This window comes from Neoarius graeffei, chromosome 3, assembly GCF_027579695.1.
Source record: "Neoarius graeffei isolate fNeoGra1 chromosome 3, fNeoGra1.pri, whole genome shotgun sequence".
Lineage (NCBI taxonomy): Eukaryota > Metazoa > Chordata > Actinopteri > Siluriformes > Ariidae > Neoarius > Neoarius graeffei.
In genome coordinates, this window is record NC_083571.1 from 105740981 (window position 1) to 105757526 (window position 16546).

The 16546-nt window shown below is 42.8% G+C and overlaps 1 protein-coding gene across 3 annotated transcripts in view; it reads left to right on the top strand.

Moving 5' to 3' along the window:
- The window catches only part of asap2b (ArfGAP with SH3 domain, ankyrin repeat and PH domain 2b), a 133590-nt gene that overhangs the window by 83378 nt on the left and 33666 nt on the right, over nucleotides 1–16546 (top strand). For all 3 annotated transcript variants that reach the window (XM_060917846.1, XM_060917848.1, XM_060917847.1), the window contains exons 12-17: nucleotides 1854–1941; nucleotides 2046–2094; nucleotides 2205–2371; nucleotides 12788–12921; nucleotides 13000–13094; nucleotides 13260–13449. In XM_060917846.1, the coding sequence (XP_060773829.1) occupies nucleotides 1854–1941; nucleotides 2046–2094; nucleotides 2205–2371; nucleotides 12788–12921; nucleotides 13000–13094; nucleotides 13260–13449 (723 nt within the window). The remainder of the gene's footprint in view (nucleotides 1–1853; nucleotides 1942–2045; nucleotides 2095–2204; nucleotides 2372–12787; nucleotides 12922–12999; nucleotides 13095–13259; nucleotides 13450–16546) is intronic.

Consider the following 16546-nt stretch of genomic DNA (forward strand, 5'->3'; position numbering starts at 1 on the left):
TTAGCGGTTCGGGGTCAAATGTTGGGGGGTCATGGGTTTTCTGAGGCTCATAACTGGGAAACGGTTCACGATAGAGAGATACTTAATATTATCGACATATAGGAAGTCAAATATGGGCTTTCATTTGGCACCTTGACCTTGAGTGACCTTGAAAGGTCATACGCAGGGTCACAGATTTTCAGAGGCTCATAACTGTGAAATGGTTCAAGATAAAGAGATACTTAATGTTATTGACATATAGAAAGTCACATATGGGCTTTCATATGGCACCATGACCTTTGACCATGAGTGACCTTGAAAGGTCAAACTCAAGGCCACGGGTTTTCAGAGGCTCATAATTTTAAAATGGTTAATGGTAGACAGATGTTTACTATTATCAGCATATAAGAAGTGCCATATGGGCTTTCAGTTGCCACCATGACCGTTGACCTTGAATGAGTTTCAAATGTCAAACTCAAGGTCATGGATTTTCATAGGACTATAACCTGACAGTTGATGATTGAGAAATATTACCATTATCAACGTATAGGTAGTCCCATATGGGCTTTTATTTAGCACTGTGAATGTTGACCTTGAGTGACCTTGAAATGTCAAACTGAAGGTCATGGATTCACCTTGCAAGGTGAATTGGCCAGACTGCCGGGCGAGGTTTGTTTTGCCTGGAGATATATATATATTAGTGCTGTCAAGCGATTAAAATATTTAATCGCGATTAATGTCGCGACTGTCATAGTTAACTCGCGATTAATCGCAATTTAATCGCACATTTTTGTCACATAAAAAAAACATTGTAATTCTCTTATCAGCATAAAAAAGTGAATGGGCTTGCTTTGTACCAATGTTTTTTTTTTTTTTTATTGCAAAACATAACACGTCTTGACACAGCCACTGCAAAGTGAAACCTAAGCCGAGCACCGGCGCGGGGCTAGCAAGAGAACCATGAGTGAAGTGATCTACTGCTTGAGTGTCTACAACTCTAATCAGAGAGATAGATTACACAGTGACGGTAGCCTTGACATGCTTGATTATAATATAAAGTACACTATTATATTAACTTTAAGTTGTTCGGTGATAAATATTGCATTGAATCTGATCTTTACTGTTTCAGCTCACTTAACACATTTTGTACTTTTACACTTTCTGTCTGTTGATGCGTCGCGCTGTCCAGTCAGAGGCGGCCAAATTTGCATATTACGGGAAGGATTTCTGGGATAGCATTGAGTTTACAGTTCAGAGGGATCTGGCTTCTTTAGACGCTGTCTTCTTAAAACTGAATAAATATTTAAAAAGAGCCAAATTAGCCAGTCTTTTGAACGGCTCTTTTCAAAGAACGGATCACAAAGATGCGGATCCCATCAAAGAGCCATAAATCCCATCTCTACTAGCGCGCCCTGCCCGCGCTGGTTCTTTGGGGGGGAGGGCAGAGGACTCTGGCTGTGCGGGGCGTGGCATTACAGTCTAGCTGCTATCGGTTTTCTAAGCAAAGTCTCTGTTCCAAGTTCCTGGCAGTTTCAAAAGCTTATGAAAAACCTACATCATGTCACAGAGCGTTAATCTCGCGATAAAAAAATTATCGCCGTTAAAATTGAGTCAAGTTAACGCGTTAATAACGCGACATTTTTGACAGCATTAATATATATATATATATATATATATATATATATATATATATATATATATATATATATAGGTATTGATTTTTAACCTGCAGCAGTGGAATGTATGAGTCGATATAAAGCATTTAGATTCATCAGGCGTTCTCATCCAGGCATAATTATCATTCTAATTGCTAGTATCTCTTGTACAGTATGTGCTTCAGATGATTGCATGCTATCCATCTTTCTTCTTTATAGGCAAACACACCACCAGCCAAACTCAACCTGTTAACCTGCCAAGTGAAATGCAACCCGGAGGAAAAGAAGTGCTTTGATCTCATATCCCGTGAGTCACGCCGACAAAATTTAAAGATTCACTTTTACTGTCCACAAATGACATTTAGTATTGGAAAATTAACTGCCCGTTATATTTCTTCTGCGTTGAAACAGATGACCGTACATACCGTTTTCAAGCGGAAGATGAAGCAGAATGTCAAATGTGAGTTTCAGTATGTGTGAAATGTGGATTTTTAGACGAAGAGATTGGACTGAACGTCTTTGTGATGATACTCTGATGAGCCCTGCGTACTCTGCTTAATCGTCTTGCAGATGGGTGTCAGTACTGCAGAACAGTAAAGAAGAGGCCTTGAACAATGCGTTTAAAGGGGATCAGGATGAGGGCGAGAACAATATCGTGCAGGAGCTTAGCAAAGCCATCGTGAGTGAAGTGAAGAGGATGAGTGGCAACGATGTGTGCTGTGACTGCGGCGCCCCTAGTAAGTGCTTTATTTCATCCTCCTCTGCTGCCATCAACTTCTCGCTCACATGCTGTGTAATTTAAAGGGGTACCGAATATAATATATACAGTTGCTGATGTGACAAAGTAATGTATTCTTAAGTATTCTATCAAATTTATATACTAGAAAACAACGAAATATCTTGGTAATTGTAAATATAATACTTTATACGCTAAACCGCACAAGAGTCGCCATTTTTAAAAGACCGTGACGTCAGTGCTACCCACTGCACTAGCGGAACTCTCCGAAATAGAGGAGATAAGCGTGTAATCATGGCGTCGGGCGCATCAAGTGAAAGCGACAGCTCTGTCGAATCGTACGAAGAGATCCCGCAAGACACACTGCAAGCAGGCTGTGGCTTAGAAGGGTACCAGTTTGAACCTAGGAGAGGTACTATGTAGTGGAAGTTCATTATGTCTAACTATTAAAGCTATTTTAAGTTCGTTTCTTAAGACAAGGATTTTTTAAGATGTTACCTTGTTGACAGTTTCGGCGAGAATCTTCCGCCTTCTTCAAAACAGTCACCAGATGTCGAGTGGTGACGTGCCTTATCAGCTGATGTTACGCTACGGAGGCGTGAACATCCCACCCAATTTGACTGGTAGTTCACGCCTCCTGCTGTCAGGTCGCTCCCCCAGGACACATCTGGTGACTGTTTTGAAGAAGACGGAAGATTCTCGCCGAAACTGTCAACAAGGTAACATCTTAAAAAATCCTTGTCTTAAGAAATGAACTTAAAATAGCTAGGAGAGGTACTCTCAACTCCGGTGATGAAATAAGAGAAGAAAGCTCGGATGACGGCGAGGATGAGACTGATGCTGACCATGGGCGTGGCGAGCGTGGGGCAGAGCGTCTGCGTGCAGGTGACACGGCATGGTGCTCGTGCGGAAAATGTAACGTGGAGTTGCTCACGAGTCCAGCAGAATTTATTTGCTGCAATGAGATAGGCGCCACCCGTGGACTTGCGAAATCGTCGCAAGAGGCAGAAACGGGTATTTCACACGTGCTATTCCCAACCTCAATGAGCCAACACAACTGGGCACATACATACGTCATGAGTGTTACGCAGAGAAAATGAACGTGCATTCTGATTGGATAAAATTAATATCATGGCGGGCTGTTCAAACTGCGGAAATAGTTTGCTCGAGCTACTTTCAAAACACTATAACTTTCCAACCTTAGAACAAAAAACTTTTGTAAGTCTTGAATAAGGTTCGTTAATGTGTGTTTTATTGTTATATTTACTCTATATATTGCCCTCTGTTCCCCTTTAACAGATTATACATTGCATGTATAAGGAAAATGTAGTAAACAAGTAATCGAAGGCTATCTCACCCCAAAATACATGCTTCAATCACTGTACGCCTGCTTCAAATGATATAATTTCATTTTTAAACAAGTGTTGCCAGGCAAAACAAACCTCGCCTGGTAGCACTTATGATGAATATGAAGGACGATATCGCGAAAAAAGTAGGTACCCTATGAGTACATGTGGCTACCGCTTATAAATAAAATTGTTTTCCGATCCCATGTCCATACAGTAAATATAGCAGATATACTCTATTGCCGCTTTTCCACTACAAACGCGGCTGAGTTGGGCTGAGCCGTGCCGTGCTGAGTTGGGCTGAGTCGAGCTGAGTGGGGCTGTTGGAGTTGCATTTCGACTACAACCGCGCTGAACCGTGCTGGCTGGAAGTGGGTGGACACATTGGGTGGAGTTAGCGAAAGCGGGTGGACGTCACGTGATGTCGTTAAGCAGCGCAAACAGTGACATCAGTGATCTTTTAAGCAGTAGTCTCACGACCCGAATAGTAAACAATAAACATGGAGGACATGGAGTCGTTAGTGTTGCTGGTCTTGGTGCTGTGGCTTGTTGTCACCGACAACGCCAACAGATACTGGCAAGAGCGTATAGATGAGGCGAGGCGCATAAGGCTTCAGAAATTCTCGTAATTCGTAATTCTTCTTCTTCCGGGTTTACGGTGTTTACAGATCCCAGCGTGCTCGCGGGGCGTGTGGGCATGTGAGGACACTCCTCCTCACCAATCAGTGCACAGGGGAGTGTCTGCTCACGCCCCCAGCCTCACTCGGCTCGCTTTGGCTCGCTTCAGCCCTACTCCAAAACGGTGCGAGTTTTAGGGGCTAAGCAGGGCTGAAGCGAGCTGAGTCGTGCTGTTCTTTGGTAGTCGAAACGCGAGCCGTGTCGGGCTGAAGTGAGCTGAAGCGAGCTGAAGTGAGCTGAAAAAGGGTAGTGGAAAAGGGCCATATGAGGCAGTAGCCACAAAAATGAAGCGCAATCCAAAAACGAACAATTTAAAACTCACAGAAGTAAAATATACCAAGTGTCTGTACTTTATATTATTCTACTCTTACCTCTTACAGTTTTCGAAACTGAAACCTCCGAACCGAGGCTGACATACACACGCTGTCGCCATGACTCAAACTCTTATTTCCCGGAAATGGCCCGGCGCTAGAGCTCAGTGGAACGCACTTTCCCTCTGTAATAAGCATAAACATGTCTGAAAGCGACTTCTTTAGTCTAGTCCATTTATTTCGAATGGTGAACCGAATTGTATACACTCACCGGCCATTTTAATCGGAACACGTGTATGCGCATGCGCAGTGCGCGACTGTTACATTCTTACAGCACGATGATGTAGTCACTAGCGCCTCTATATGAGGCAGTAGCCACAACAAAAACGGTTTTGACCTTTTTGGTGACCTTGACCCTCAAAATGTTGGAGGTTCTGTTTGAGACTAATGCCCGTCTATCCTGAAAGTGTCATGAAGATTAGTCCAGCTGTTTTCCTGTAATATTGTGAACCAAAAAAACCAAAGAAACCCGACCGACAACAATACCTCGCCCCCTGGTGGACTCCATCCTGGACGAGGTAATAAACTGGGTTTTTAGAGCAGGTATAGCAAATATGTACAAATTTTTAAGTTCAAAATGAAACTATATTAGTCCGTATCACGTCTCGGAACCATTCCGGGGTTGGTTTCCTGAAAGCCTCTTAACGTTAAGAGCGTCTTTAACTACCTCTTAAGATCCATCATTAAACCAACATGGTTTTCCCAAACAGTGTTGTAGCGAAAGTAGTACTTTAGTTCGCTCGTAACTTAGGATGGACTTGGCTCACTCTTTCACAGGAAAGAGCGTATCCTCAGAACACAGAATGTGCCTGCGCCTCCGAGGGACTCTTCCAGTCAACAGGGGAAACTGGTGTTGAATCTGCTGCCGGTGTCAAATTATTTTTCTTGTACATTGCAAGTACATTGAGTTAATTATTAAATAAAACATTATGAATATATTTCAGTACGTTATGGGATTACGTAAGGTCACATTGATACCGCCACGTTTTCATCAAACTTAACTCCATTAGTCGAGTGATATGTAGTGTCATAGAAGGACAGAAATGTGTCTCCATTTAACGTTGTGTGTGCGTGACCTCAATGACTGGCTTTAGCAACTACTAATGCCTTTAGCAACTACAGTACGAATGCCTTTAGCAACTACTAATGCCTATATCGAGGACACGGATTGCAAAGACGCTCTTTGCAAAGCTGTTCTTAAGACCCCTTCTTACGAGTGAGTTCGGGAAAACCGCATACAAAGATAACGTTCGCTGCTTAAGAGCGTCTTAAATTCATTCTTTAGCCCTAAAGTGGGGGCGGCACGGTGGTGTAGTGGTTAGCGCTATCGCCTCACAGCAAGAAGGTCCGGGTTCGAGCCCCGTGGCCGACGAGGGCCTTTCTGTGCGGAGTTTGCATGTTCTCCCCGTGTCCGCGTGGGTTTCCTCCGGGTGCTCCGGTTTCCCCCACAGTCCAAAGACATGCAGGTTAGGTTAACTGGTGACTCTAAATTGACCATAGGTGTGAGTGTGAATGGTTGTCTGTGTCTATGGCTACATCCACACGACAACGGCAACGAGATTTAAAAAAAAATATATAGTGCGTTCACATGGGCAACGGATCAGTAAAATATCAGGTCCATATGGCAACGCAACGCTTGCTGAAAACGATGCAATACACATGCCATATCTCTAGGTGCTCTGTAAGACGGTCCCATCGGAGACACCAGAATAATAGAAGAAGGATGCATGCGCATAAACTATTATGCGCAAGACTTCATATTAGCCACGGTCAGAAAAATCTGTTCGTAAAATTACGTTATAATGACCAAATACAATGAAACGTATTTTTCCAGTCTCACCTGTGAAAGGTAATCCCATGTGATCTCGTTTAGACGGTAAACCTGTTGGTACAGTTAAACGCAGCACATGAATGAGGCATCTTTATTCTCCGCTTTGACCCATCCAATATGGCGGCGAGGATGACGTATGATTCTACGTGGAAGGCGGCGTCTTTAATGGTCCGGAATAAATTGAATGCTACATGTTGATGGATTAATTTGTTGTTCTACGCCCTTTTTGAGGAATGTATTGTAGGACTTAAACCAACATCTGAAAAGGTGAGATCGCTCCTTTTTTTTCCCTATTTTTGCTGGCGGGATTGACTCTGCCCTAAGGGCTATTCTCTCTCTCTCTCTCTCTCTCTCTCTCTCTCACTTTGCACCATTACACAATAAATATTCACAGTGAAAATATTTTGTAAGCGTGTTTCATGAACCAAGTTATAGGATTTGTTGACAACTCGCATCGAGTTCGTTACACTTCTACCCGGCGTGAAGCACATGTGGTTGTGACGTCATCGTAAACAAATCCGTTCTACTCATCCAGACGACTTCGCAACGGCGCCGTTGCCAGATCTTTCCACTCTGGAACCCGTTCTCAAAAGATTTCGTTTTGGGGCACCCAAAACGCCGGTGCCGTGTGGACGCCAGGCCGAAACGATAAACAATTTTATCAGATTCACCTGAATCCGTTGCCGTGTGGACAGGGCCTGTGTGTCAGCCCTGTGATGACCTGGCGACTTGTCCAGGGTGTACCCCGCCTTTCGCCCGTAGTCAGCTGGGATAGGCTCCAGCTTGCCTGCGACCCTGTAGAACAGGATAAAGCGGCTACAGATAATGAGATGAGATGAGCCCTAAAGTGCAACGTTATCAGGAAACCTGTCCCTGTTCTTTGCCTTTATGTGGTTGAATAATACATAGAATTACATAGAGCAATAATGACAGCAAACGATGAACATAATTTTGAAATTTTCTGATGGTAGCTCAAGGTTAATACTTGCAGATTAGAACAACAACGCAGCATATCGAATTTCAGCTCAAACTGACCTAGAGATCCTGAGAAGATGTATTGTTTTTCATGTTCTGTTTATTCAGGTGATTGATTGATTGATTGATTGATTGATTGATTGATTGATTGATTGATTACAATTAAATTACAAACATATATGACCACATTCAGTGCCACGCAAAGACCCTGCCCACCATCAATCCACCCGCTGAAGGACAGCGAGAGGGAGAGGGGAGAGAAAAACAACAATAAAGGATAACTAACTACCCATCTTCCCAAAGGGAAGCCATGGCCTAATGTTTAGAGAAGCAGCTTTGGGACCAAAAGGTCACTGATTTGATTCCCTGGACCAGCAGGAATGGCTGAAGTGCCCTTGAGCAAGGCCCCCCAAACGTTCCCCAGACTGCAGGGACGGATCCAGACCGATGCAACCGATGCATGTGGATCGGTCAGAAATATATGTGCGCCACTTGGCATCAGTCACAGCGCGTTTGTTTACTTTACCGCTAGCCGGCTACATGGGCTATAGCCATGCTCAACCGACAGACCAGTGGTTCAAGATCCAACCACCTGCGGTAAGCAGTGATGCCTTACCTGACCTGTATTCTCATGATGCTTTGTATAGCGTGACCTGAAACAAAGACTCTAGATCAAACCAATAAAATACTCCAGAAAGTGGTGAATTTCGAAATTCGCCACGAATAACGGACCGAGCCGCACTCCTAGCAGGCCATGCCTAGGCTGTTTCGAAAGGTTTCGAGGAGAGAGAGGTGCCTGTAAAGTTTGGCAGGGCTAGGACTTTCAGTGGCCGAGTTTTTAAATCCCGGCGTGCACGTACGGCTGGAGCCAGGGCTTATATTAAAGTTTTCAGTGAGCCGTGCTTGCGCAGGGCTTCAGAGGCGAATAGTGCACCGAGCCGCGGTCGTAATGGGCCGTGGATACCCTCTTCAGAAAGGGCTCTACATCCCTGTGAAAATCCATAGCAATCTGGTAAAATCAGTGGAAATATATGTTGCTCTGGATAAGAGCGTCTGCTAAATGCCTATAATGCAATGCAATACCTAACTAACTGCCTAAAGAAATACATAAGTGTTTCACAAGAAAGCAAACATGTATGTCCAGAAAGAAAGAGAGAAACTTTTTAAAAAGTTATTTGGAATGTCAGCGGCAGTAATCTTTGAAAAGAAGGTGAGGAAAATTTCCAAAGTCTGATAACAGTCTTGTGTGTTAGAAATAGAACCTAATTTTCTCTAAATAAAGAAAATGAGCCACGTGAGCGAGCAAGCAGTCATGAGATGGAGGAGAAACATGTTTCCATTTCAGTAAGATAAGGCATCTGGGCTAAAAGAAATGTACAGCATTTGATTGTAAGGCAGTGAGTAAGGTATCCCTAAAAGGTAAACCAAATCAGGCAGCTAAAGGACAGGGCTTAGTGAAGAAAAAGTTTTTAGAATTTAACTCCATCCCTTATGCGTGACCGTGTCCCGTCTTTCCTGACTTTCTCACAAACTTGAACGTGAATTTTTGGTAGAAATCCTTTCAACCACTATCGAGTTACATCTGTTTAAATAAATCCAGTTTAAAACAGAAATTGATTTAAAACAGAGGTGCAAAAAAACGATATACAGTTGTGGCCAGAAGTTTACATATAGTGACATGAATGTCATGGCAATATTTGGGCTTTCAGTCATTTCTTTGAGCTGTTCTTTTTCTGTGGCAGAATGATTGTACAGCATACAGCTTTAATTAAAAAAAAAATAGAATTTGGTGCACAAGTTTTTAATTTTCTTTGGGTTTTCTGAAATCAACACAGGGTCAAAATTACACATACAGGGTTAAAAATTGACATACGCTTACTTTGATGATTAATTCAGAGGTGCTGAAACTTCCAAAATGTCTCTTATGTTGCCAAGGCCGAGGTCTCTTAACTTCCTGTTAGTGATCATGATTGACTACAGCTGGTAGCTTCTCTGTGCCTTCATAAAAAGGGTTTGTTTACAGCACTCATTGGATTGACCAACACACAGTAAAATGGGAAAGTCCAAGGAGCTCAGTGCAGATCTGAGAAAAAGGATTGCAGATATACACAACTCCAGAATGTCTCTCGGAGCCATTTCTAAACAACTGCAAATTCCAAGATCAGTTCAAACAATTGTATCCAAGTTATTGTGAGGTGTAGTCACTTTGCTTCAAAAAAAAAAACAACCCCAAACTGTCACCCTCAGCTGAAAGGAAATTGGTTTGGATGCTCAGGAACAACCTGGGAACCACCATGGCACAGCCCTGCCATGAACTGGAAGCTGATGGATCACTGTCTACAGTTCAGATCACCATGGACTAAGAGGCTGCTATCCAAGAAATAACCCCCTGCTCCAAAACTGACACCTTCAAGCTTAAAGTCTGAAGCTGATCACACGGACAAAGAAAAAGCCTTCTGGAGGAAAGCTGTATGGTCAGATGAGACAAAGATTGAGTTGTTTGGCCACAATGACCACCATGAACAGAGGAACACTGTACCAGCTGGTGGTGGTGGTAGGATCATCATGCTCTGGGGCTGTTTTGCTGCCAGTGGAACTGGTTCATTGCACAAAGTGGATGGAATAATGAAGAAGGAGGACTACCTCAGAATTCTTCAGCATAAACCATCAGAAACTTGAGCATGACTTGGGAGTTACAACAGGACAATGAACCCAAACACGCATCAGAGTTGGTTGTGGAGGATAAAGCAGGCTAACATTAAGCTTAAAACAAGTCCTGATTTAAATCCTATTGAAAATATATGGACCGTGCTTATAAGTCGAGTCCATGTCAAGAAAAAAAAAATTAATTGAACTCTACCAATTCTACCATGAAGAGTCATGAAATATCCAACCAGAATTCTGCCAGAAGCTTGTTCATGGTAAACAAAAATGTTTGGTCAAGGTGAATCTTACGAAGAGACATTTTACCCAAATATTAGGTGTGCTGTATGTATAATTTTGACCCTGTGTTGATTTCAGAAAACCCAAAGAAAATTAAAACTTGTGCACCAAATTCTAGTGTGTTTTTTTTTTTAATTAAAGCTGTACAATCATTCTGCCACAGAAAAAGAACAGTTCAAAGAAATGACTGAAAGCCCAAATATTGCCATGACATTCATATCCAAGATGACATTCATGTCACTGTATGTAAACTTCTCACCACAACTGTATGTGTATATTTGTGTGCAAGTGTGTGTAAGATGATACGGCGTAGTTGCACCTAAAACCTAACACTAAACGGTTTGTTGCTGCTTATGCAGCAGAGGCCAGGGAATTCGCACTAGTCGACTACGCCACCAGAAGGAGGTTCACTGCAGGCCAACTTACTAACCCCTTTTTTTTTTTTTACTTCAATAGACACCCAGGTTCGTTCACACTTCAAGGAAGAGACGCAAGTTCCACAAAAACCAATTTATTAATTCTTTTCAATCAGTTTTTTAAATTCAAACACACATACAGTACACTTAAAATCTTGGGAAACTGGTAATCCACACAGACACAGTTGGGGTTCTCTCCCCTTTACCAAGTATAATACAAAAAAAAATAAATGTTACTCAGGGCGGCTGCAACACCCACATACATCCAAAACAGGTAGCTACACTGCTTATCGGAAGCCTGTGCAAGTGTTAGAGGATAATTGGGGGCGGGGCTAAGGCTTACCATGGCAATCAGTACGAAAGAAAATGGAATCCCAAAATACGCACCACTCGCAAAAAAAATAAACACAAAAAGAATAAAATAAACACCCGTCATGCGACACAGCAAGAAAAGTGAAAAGGGATCCACCACCGCAAGATCTGCCTGCCGGTTGCCTAGGCCCAACCACACCTGTCCAAAAAAAATATAAAGAAAAGAGCTTAAAACAAGGCGGCACAGTGGTGTAGTGGTTAGCACTGTCGCCTCACAGCAAGAAGGTCCGGGTTCGAGCCCCGTGGCCGACGAGGGCCTTTCTGTGCGGAGTTTGCATGTTCTCCCGGTGTCCGCGTGGGTTTCCTCCGGGTGCTCCGGTTTCCCCCACAGTCCAAAGACATGCAGGTTAGGTTAACTGGTGACTCTAAATTGACCGTAGGTGTGAATGTGAGTGTGAATGGTTGTCTGTGTCTATGTGTCAGCCCTGTGATGACCTGGCGACTTGTCCAGGGTGTACCCCGCCTTTCGCCCGTAGTCAGCTGGGATAGGCTCCAGCTTGCCTGCGACCCTGTAGAAGGGTAAAGCGGCTAGAGATAATGAGATGAGATGAGGGCTTAAAACATAGGATTTAACACAGTGCATACAATGTCAATACAAAACCAACTGGCACAGTACAAACTACTTGGCTTAACTATGGCGAAGCTGCTTGCAAAGAGTCCGCTTATTAAAAAAATGGGGTAAACGACTGTCAGTCAACCACAAACACTCACACACACACACCAACACATACACAAACAAACGTGCACACGCACACCAATACACCAAACAAACAAGACAAACAAAAAAAGAACAGATAACCATTATTACATGCGATCTCATACAACCATTAAATCAAAACATGCGTGACAGACAGTCTTCTGGCATCGGTAGAACTCAAGGGGCAATACGACCCATCCACACCAATAAAAGGCAGCAAACAAAATGGGGCTACAATCCAACCCCAACAAAAACAGCAGCCTGGGGTGGCGTGGAGTTGCCCTAGACGCTGGCCACTGCCCGCCCGAGTGATTGAATGCTGCATATTTGGTCTTGCTCTGAACCAATAATGGCGCAAGAAAATCTCTGTATTGAAGCTCGCAAACGTTTCAGCCCGCAATAACTTGAATGCCACAGCAACAAGCTAAACTACGAGCAATCATGGCAGGAAAGACAATATGAGCACAAACACTCGTTTGTAGCGAGGAGCACCAGCTAGTGCGTACCCCACGCCACCAACTCAACCTCCGGACTGTCGGAAGTGACGCAGAAGGAAGCAACAGGGCTACCAAGGCCTCAATCCAGTCTAATTATAACCAAATAAAAGCCCGCCCCGTAATTTAAGTGAACCTGTTCCTCCAATCCAGGCAGATCCCAGGGGAATTGCGGAGTAAAACGCAATTCCACCTGCTACATTCAGTTCTGTTTTATCACTTTTTTTTTTTCCCGAAAGGTATACAAACTTTTTTGCACTCAGCTGTAAAGTAAAAGAGATGTTTTCTTTGCAGATCCAACATGGCTCTCTACTAACCTGGGGATTCTGATCTGCATTGAATGCTCGGGTATCCATCGGGAAATGGGGGTGCATTACTCCAGAATACAGTCTCTGACTTTAGATGTGCTGGGAACATCAGAACTCTTGGTAAGTCTTGATAACTTTCCAAATTTGGCAGTCGGGCCTCAGTGAGAAATACCTAATGCTTATCAAATCGCTGTGCAGCTGGCGAGGAATGTGGGAAATGCCGGCTTCAACGACATCATGGAGGCAAAACTATCAGGAGAAGAAATGTCTAAACCCAACCCTTCTAGTGACATGTGAGTCACAGGTTTCTATCGATCAGTTCTTATTTCTACTTTTGCAGGAAGTTAATCAGACTGTTATTGAATAATCTTCGAATTGAGCTATATTATATTATATTGTATTGTATTATATTATATTATATACAGCTGATTTGCTGAATTATTTTCTCAATCCCTCAGGCAGAGCCGCAAAGATTTCATTACAGCTAAGTACACAGAGAAGCGCTTTGCTCAGCGCAGACGTACTGATCCGATCGCCAAACTGCGCAGTCTGTACGATGCAGTGAAGAGCCGTGACATCTTCTCCCTGCTGCAGGTTTACGCCGACGGAGTGGACCTGACCGAGACCTTCTCCATGGCCAATGAACATGTGAGTTAAATAGTGGTAACATTAGTACACTACCATTCAAAAGTTTGGGGGCACTTTGAAATGTCCTTATTTTTGAAAGAAAAGCACTGTTCTTTTCAATGAAGATCACTTTAAACTAATCAGAAATCCACTCTATACATTGCTAATGTGGTAAATGACTATTCTAGCTGCAAATGTCTGGTTTTTGGTGCAATATCTCCATAGGTGTATAGAGGCCCATTTCCAGCAACTATCACTCCAGTGTTCTAATCAGGGCTTTGAACCAGAATTTTTTTCCTATTGGTTCGTTCCGAACAGAAACGGAATTTTAACGTTTCCGGTTTTGGGTTCCACCATTAAATAGACGTTCCCGAACTGGTTAGAACAAAAAAATTTCGTTCCCGGAACGGTTAATTACGTTCCCTGTCAGCTGTTTAACAAATGGCTATAAAATTATGTCTCTGTCTCATCCAGCTTAAGCCAAATTCTATTACAACCTTCATTAAATAAGACAAGTAATAATTCAGAACAATTATTATTTCAAATGTTGGCGATTTGGATTCTCAGTATGTCTTCCCATCTACACAAACAGAAAAAGTGCCAAAAATGAAAGAGAATTCGTTTAGTGTGTTACCAAAGGCTAGTCAGGCCCTATGCATTGATAGGCTAACAGAGGTTAACGTCATTTAATGTTCGCGAGCCTCTCATTAACGTGGACAAATATATTGATATCGTGTTTGAAATTGACATTTTTGAATAACGATAGACTGCAATATTTACCTCTTATTTAAGATGTGGAGACGTGATAGTAGTCCACCCTCCCGCTCTCTCCATTCAGTCAGCGAACGTCACACAGGAAGTGAACCCCAGCGGGTCATAGAAACTTGCGCAGGAGGAGAATGACTTTTTTTTATTTGTAGGCTATGGAAACTTTGAGGAATGAAATAAAAACCGGTATTAACCGGTTACCATTATTTTTAATAAGCGTTTCTGTTCCGGAACATAAAAAATAAAGTTTCTGGTTTCGTTTCTGTTCCATGTGAAATAGAAAAAGTTCCCGGTTTTCGTTTTCGTTCCTTGAACCGGTTCAAAGCCCTGGTTCTAATGGTACAATGTGTTTGCTCATTGCCTCAGAAGGCTAATGGATGATTAGAAAACCCTTGTACAATCATGTTAGCACAGCTGAAAACAGTTGAGCTCTTTAGAGAAGCTATAAAACTGACCTTCCTTTGAGCAGATTGAGTTTCTGGAGCATCACATTTGTGGGGTCGATTAAATGCTCAAAATGGCCAGAAAAATGTCTTGGCTATATTTTCTATTCATTTTACAACTTATGGTGGGAAATAAAAGTGTGACTTTTCATGGAAAACACAAAATTGTCTGGGTGACCCCAAACTTTTGAACGGTAGTGTATTTTCATGACTTTTGGTGATAATGTAGCATGGGGCAGCGCGATTGTAAAAAAGGACTGGGTTTAAGATTAAAAGATGTGACAAGGCTGCAGCATTCAATCAAACCATTTCATGTTGCTTCCCTTAAAGGAGAACTGAAGGCAAATTTTTTTATCATCAGCATTCTGTTTCTCATTTTATTAAATTAGAGATGGACAAACTACCCAACTTCATTACTGAAGTCAAAGTACAGATCCCGCTGATCAAATGTGACTCCGATACAAGTGAAAGTTCTCCAGTCAAATTTTTACTTAAGTTAAAGTACTGAAGTACTCGCTTTTAAAAATACTTAAGTATTAAAAGTACATTTTCTGTCAGCGCATCTCATCTCATCTCATTATCTCTAGCCGCTCCATCCTTCTACAGGGTCGCAGGCAAGCTGGAGCCTGTCCCAGCTGACTACGGGCGAAAGGCGGGGTACACCCTGGACAAGTCACCAGGTCATCACAGGGCTGACACATAGACACAGACAACCATTCACACTCACATTCACACCTACGGTCAATTTAGAGTCACCAGTTAACCTAACCTGCATGTCTTTGGACTGTGGGGGAAACCGGAGCACCCGGAGGAAACCCACGCGGACACGGGAAGAACATGCAAACTCCGCACAGAAAGGCCCTCGCCAGCCCCGGGGCTCGAACCCAGGACCTTCTTGCTGTGAGGCGACAGCGCTAACCACTACACCACCGTGCCGCCCCTGTCAGCGCATCGTTGTATTATTGCCACAATGCTTACAAAACCTAATGCCTCTGAAGCAACCTACTGGATTTACTGACTAACTTGTAGAACCTGTACAATAAACACCTGGTAGAGCGTTACAAAATGAAGCAACTGAATTGACAAAGATCCATTGTCCACAAAGCAGCATGGTAATGTTCTGATACAGCTCTGGCAGTGTCAGAATCATCGATAAGATTCTAGCTAGTTTTCCTCTTTGGCTACTGGTAAAAAAATGTCGTAGCTATAGTAATTATACAAGGTCACAAAAGCTACAATGTTAACAGAAATGTGAATTCACAAAATGAACGCATGCTATGACGTCATGGTGGTTTAACATTAAGCTAGCTATCAGTGAAACTCCACCTGACATGCTAGCAAACTCTTTTCAAACTCTAAATCATATTGGGTAGCTAACGTTACTAGAAAGGAAAGATTTCTACATTCTGTTGATTTGGCAAGATTATGCTAAAACATATTTCTGAAAGGACTTCAGATAAGTTAACGTTATTCATGTTAGCGTACGGTAACTCCGTTTGTTTTTACATGCTAACTAACAGCGTCCATGTTAACTAGCTGTGTGTTATCGTTAGCCGTAGACAAGGCTACAACAACTTGGCGGGCAAATCCATAGAAACTCATTTGACTAACCAGACTGCATAGCTACGTTTGCAACGTTATCATTAGCTCTAAAAGCACAGACAACTTTGTTGCAAGCTTTCTCTTGGAATAAAACGTTTATATCCCTCAATATGCTCCCGCAGGTTGGACGGCGAGCTTTTGTAGGCCGTGATGTGGTTCGTTTTCAGCAAACATTTAAAACGAAACGCATCTTTAATCCTTTCAGAAAACTGAAACATGGGTTCATGGGCCATGGGTGCGTGCATTCTCCAGAAGAACCACCTCCTTCCATTCTGCCATCAACTCATCGTGTTCAAATAATGCTG